General features: G+C 38.1%; 1 protein-coding gene across 1 annotated transcript in view; it reads right to left on the bottom strand.

Moving 5' to 3' along the window:
* The window catches only part of RAD51B (RAD51 paralog B), a 411,873-nt gene that overhangs the window by 396,307 nt on the left and 9,596 nt on the right, over positions 1-5,970 (bottom strand). Inside the window, exon 5 of the mRNA XM_009325571.1 lies at positions 706-842. Coding sequence (XP_009323846.1) covers positions 706-842 — 137 coding nt within the window. The remainder of the gene's footprint in view (positions 1-705; positions 843-5,970) is intronic.

Genomic DNA, 5,970 nt, shown 5'->3' with positions numbered 1-5,970 from the left:
CAAGCAGATACAGCAGGTAAAGCCTCCTGCCTGTTCAGTAGTCAGAAGATACCGTAAGTGCATAGCTGAGCAGTTTCAGTCACATGGGCAAAGCAGGAGATATTAGAAGAACCAGAGATGTTATAGAGGTAAGGGAATATAGTACTGCATGGCCACTAAGGATATAGGAGAGATGTGAGGTTACTGCAGAAGGAAGTTGGAAGTGCAGAAAAAGGGCAGGGGGCCCCACTCTGCAGAAATAGGACAGAAATCTGAAGGAAAACTGGCTATGTCAGTCCTACTGTTCACAGAAAAACCTCCATTTCCTTTGTACTCAAAATGCTGGGGCTTTACATCCTCAAAACCTTCCTGCTAACTCCACAAACTAAACTGCAAAGAAAGATTTCAGGTACAAGACCGTTAAGACCATTTATAAATTAGAGAGCGCACCGTTAAGACCATTTATAAATTAGAGAGCGCACCGTCCACCTCATCATACCACAACTGGAATCTGCAACATCATACAAATTAGGAAAGTGAGAAAACCACTCTATTAAATTAATTTCATCATCTACGGAATAACTGCGTATATCAGATGAATGCTTAATAACTACCATAGGTATTTATTTATAAATGCTTAATTATTGCTCAGAAAATAATTGAAGGCTCCAAGATAAAAGGTGCTAAAGAAGTTGCAAGTGTGTATTTTAGAACTTTGCATCTTACCTTTCAGCACTGAATGCAGACTCTGTGTCAATGTATATAACAGCCCCATCTAGTCCTCCCATGCTTATAGGCAGTGTAGCCAGAACACTCACCATAATACAAAATTGAGTTTTGCCACAACCTGGTGGGCTAGTTATCTGGAAGAAAAAATATCAGTTACATAAACAAGAGACGTCATATTCATTTCACCCTAATTCTACTTTCAGCCGAGACCCATCAGACAGAACTCCTCAAATTCTGCTCTTCCAGTTACCAAAGGAGGAGACAGCCACAAAAAGATAGAATGCAGTCCACAAAGAGCAACTGGCAGTTACTCTGGGATCTGTGCCTTGCAGTCAAACTCATCCACTGAAGAGTAAACAGTTCTTCTTCAGACACAGCATTATGCTTGTACTTTATTTCTTTGACATCCTTTATTACCTCTCATATTTGAGGTCCCCTACTCTCCCCCTCCTCTTACAAGGTTTTCCCTAGAGCCACACCTAGTTCTCTTCCATCTCCTTCTCTGTGCTACCTTCTAAAATAGAGCAGAATTAGAAGATTCACAGTTGACATTCCCATGACATCAATGGCCTTTAGAGCTGAAAACAAAGTCCAGAGCTAATGAGTTCACAAATGTAAATGACTGCTTAGGAATCATCATTACCTTGGTTACAACCAGGTCTCCCCTGGAAATCACAAGGATAATCACTTATATCCTTTAAAGACTGAATGTTCAATATGAACCATAAGACAGATTTTATCTGCCCCAGAGACTACACGCTGCTATGCAGCATGTTTTGTCATTGGTGTTAACTCCCTATTACCATATTTCAACATGAACACCATTTAATGATCCAGACCAGCTTGCCGATTTTAAGCTTTCACCTGCGCTTACTGAAAGCCTACTGCGGTTAAGCAGTATTCAAAAAGAGCACACTCAACTTGTGTGAAATGGTTCCAGTATGATTTTGATCCAAGAGAAAAACCACAAGGATCAAAAGAATACATTGTTTGATGAGATCCCCAGTTTCTGAGAGCAAGATTTTCCTTCTAGAGATGGCAGTATGCTGTTCTTTATCCACCGCAGACCTTGCAGAGATTGTAAATGAATGCTGGGCTGTGTGTTCAGATAATCATATGTTCATTACTACTACAGTGGGTCTTTAAATACAATATCACACTGTCACTGCTTCTGGGAAGGGAGATGATGACATCTTAAATACTAAGAGGGCTGAAAAACAGCAAATACAAAGTTGAAGTTACTTTAGGCACTAAAAACAGAGTGATGAGTTCATTCTGATGCTAGTAGGGACTAAATAATAACGCAAGATAAAAGTAAGCCTCTCGAGGGAAGTTAAACTGCAAAATGAAGCATACCTCCTCAAAACACCTAGTATTGCCAAAACAAAGGCCTAAACACAGAGCTGTTGTTTTAAATTAAAAAAAGAAACCTTACAACAGGCAGACACTCAAAATCAAACTGATTTTTGAGCCTAAATGCACAATAGTTTGGTTTTAAGTACCAACACCCTTTCACCACAAGATACTACAGTATTGCTATGGTTTCATTTTAAGCAGCAGCAGCATGACTTGAAGCACAGAAAATTTACAGGGAAACACTGAGGGACTGCATTAGTTACGGTTACACATTAGCTACTGTTAACACTTGGTTAAAATCCCTTTAATCACTTTTGTCTTTAAACAAGGCCTGAAAACCAAGCCATATCGGTCAATCTACTTGAAGATTTAATGCAAGAGAAGCATTAGATGATTTTTGTTTAGAAGCACACACTGCATTTAGTGAATTACAGATCAGGAATCCTTCATATTTATGCAATTATCTGTCCTCCATCCAGTGTACTTAAATTACAAAATATCATATCAACAATAGCTGCCACATTTTAATATGAACCCAAAGCATATATAAAAATTGCAGAGGCAATACACATTCCTTAGACTGTGATAGCCAAGGAATCTCACCAGCTGTTTCTAGTTAAAAAGAAGACTCGAAATGAATGAGGTGGGGGCATCAATCCAGTTGTTAAATTAAAATGTTTGGACAACTGTGAGGAGACCTCATAAAAATGTTTGTAGTTTCGGCCTTCCCTGGGAGGTGCATTGGAATCAACATTTATTTCAGTGGCTGATGCAGGAGCTAATTCAGCAGAGATGCTTTAAAAACGTCTGAGGATATGAGCATCATATCAGAGAAAGACAGGGAATCTTGCAGTACAAGCTAGTACAAGGAAGCAAGCCAATGGAGCAAGAGAGAATTTCTATTCCCAAAGACAATAATACTTCACCTTTTATCAGCATTCCTTTAAAGGGCATTAAAATGGGATTTTAAATAATCCACAGTGAACGATTTTAAAGAACTACCACATTTTATTGCAGTTATCACTGATTCAGCAAGTGTTTTGAACACCACAATCTTAGTTAAAAAAAACTAAAATTCCTCTAAAATAATTTAAATCTAATGTCTGCAAAAAGTTTGCTTAGTTTGTTTTATTGTAAATTCGCTCTGGAAAAAAATCAAGTCTACCCAGATAGAAATGTGAAGACTACAACAGCTTTTAATTTATCTCTGCCTAATAAAATATACTTTTATTTTTCAATAAGCTATATCTTATTTTCTCTGGCACATCTGTAGGGTTTGGATGAAGTCACAAGGAGCTAATTCTTCTTCAGCTACCAGGGCATTAAACTCTTCAATATTCACAAAGTCATTACATTAATTTTTCCTCAGAAAAGTTGGCCAAAAGCTCTGACATCTGACCACAACATTTCAGCTATGATTTAATTTCCAACTTAAAACCTAATAGTGGTTTGGGAAAAAATGGGCTGAGACAGTGTAATGCAAATCAAATCCCTCTGGCACTCAAAAAGCAAGCAGCTTTGGCTGTAGAAGATACCACCACAAGTGTTAACCCTGTGGCTCATGTACTCAAGTTCCAAGTTTCCAACCACCCTCACTGCTGGGTAAAGTTACAGGAAGACAACGATTTAGCCACACCAGTCAGGAAGTAAATGCTGCACACACCGTACTTTTGAAGTGAACTTCTCTCAGACTTAGAATATCTGCCTAATAACAAAAATACCAAAGGGCAATCTGCTGGTCAAGCTAAGCTCCAGTAAGTTGCAAAAGAGCGAATTAAAACTATTAAGTTCCAAAATCACTTGAATCCAAAAAGAACATGACCTGAAAGTGTTCGCAAGCTGCAGTACAGCATCAAAGCAGCAGCAGCAGACACTTGATAGCTTTCTACTAAAATTTCATCTAACAATCATGCTGAAGAACACTTGCAGTGCTGCCAACCTTTGAAACTACTTCAGGTCTCATGACTCTTGAAAAGTGCTTTTAAAAATCTCCAGAACCAGGCTTTAAATGAGAAATTCAGTTTCTGCATAGTTAATTGTTCTCTGCCTTTATGTTTGCTGAGAAACCCCTAACACGTGCCCTAATCGCTTTCCACATTTAGTACCTAAAAGGCAAATAAAAAGCAATACACTTTTTTTTTTTAGACACCTCTAATCTCTTAAGTTAGTCATCTAATTTCTGGAGTCTACCTAGTTCTCTCTATAATATTTCTGATTAAATAGTTATTATGCATCAGTATTGTCAATCTGGCATGAGGGTGCAACCAAGACCAAGCTACTGGTGGAAGGACGTAGTGCTTGCAGTTCTGGTCTCATCCACTAGATGTCTTGTACAGACTTCAACATCTCCGTCACTCAGTGAGACCACCTACTGAAGATAACTGCATTAGGCAGGTCTCTGTATTTTTAACCAAAATATGTTAGAATACAAAAAACTTAACATTCAAAAGTTTTTTCAGAAGAAAACTTAAAGTGCAACACCCTTCCTGGCGCAGTGCTTTTCATTTACAATCAGATAAAAGTTCAGCCTATCTTTGAGTATATTCATTTCCCCCAGCTACCTTTAAATACATTGATACATACAGGGTATGACCTTTCTTAAAATAGAATTTAGCAACAGTTTCCCAGACTTTCTCATACCTAAAGAGATGTTTTAAGGAAGCACTGAAAAAAATAAATTTAAAAATTGAATATTGTGATAATCAAGCAAGCTGAGAAGTATTACAAAATACATAGCTCTGGAAAATTAATCATTTGCATTTACTTCCTGAAGAGCATTATTTTATACTATCTCAGGAGAATGATATTTGACATCCATGTTTTGAGATCAACTACTTGCAGAACTTCCTTTCAAATAAAAAAAATAAAATAAAACTAAAAAAACGCCAAACAAACCAAAACTTAGAAGTCAAAGGTTAGCTAAACTTCAGTAAAACTCCCAGTATGTCAACCACTGCTTTTCCAGGATCTCCCTGTGGAGCAATGCCAAGAACATGGCAATCAGCAAGCTTAAAGTCTATCAGTGCTCCAGAGCCATTCTATCTGGTCTTCAGGCAAGAACATGTCACATAAACTGCACTGGATAGCTGATTGATAGCTATGCTTAGGATTAAGAAAAAAGACAAGTATTCACAACCTTGTTATCAGCAGCCTTGTAAATTAATTGTGTGGCTCTTCTGACCCAAAAGGATCACATCCACTTATTTTTTTAATTAGGAAAAAAATATTCCAGGATCCTTTAATGCAAACTTTTACACTCTGGCTATCTTTCACTCAAAATTGCCACAGGAAGGAGGGCAAAATAGACTGGGTTATCTGGGTTGACCTATAGAAGGGTGACATCCTTGTTTTGGGCACCACTCGAGCCAGTCACAGGCTCAAGGACAAGTTGGCATATCACAGAAAAGACACATCTCTATTCTACTTCTTTCTCCTACCTGTGCAGCAGTGGCTCTACATTTCAACTAAAGAAGCACAGTTCAGAAGTTTAAGCAGCATAAGCATGTGAACAGCCATTCTCTGCCTTCACCGAGGAAAAGTTAGTGGACCAGATGGAAATCCTGGAAAGCCAGATCCTAGCCACAAGCGAGCATCATTTCTTTTCAAACACGGGCTGTGTTATTTCGTCAGTTGACTTCATGAACAATAATCCAAAAGAAAAGGAGTCAAACTACACCTAGTGCGGCCACTGCTTTGCTGATAAAAATATTTTTAGGAACCAAAAACTCATCTCCTGCTAAAGGCACTATCCTCAACAGCAGCATAGTTACAATCTCAGGATCTCTTCGTATCCCACTGCTACTTAAAAGAACAGCTCTTTCTTATTCAATGAAACAGAACTTAACAAGTCTTTTCTCCCAGAATTTAAAGACTTGCAGTATTCATCTTAAGATTAAGTTCTTCCGA

The sequence above is a fragment of the Pygoscelis adeliae genome, unplaced genomic scaffold, assembly GCF_000699105.1.
Source record: "Pygoscelis adeliae isolate BGI_AS28 unplaced genomic scaffold, ASM69910v1 Scaffold356, whole genome shotgun sequence".
NCBI lineage: Eukaryota > Metazoa > Chordata > Aves > Sphenisciformes > Spheniscidae > Pygoscelis > Pygoscelis adeliae.
Note: the sequence above shows the minus strand (reverse complement) of the source record. Positions and strands in the feature narration are given on the sequence as shown.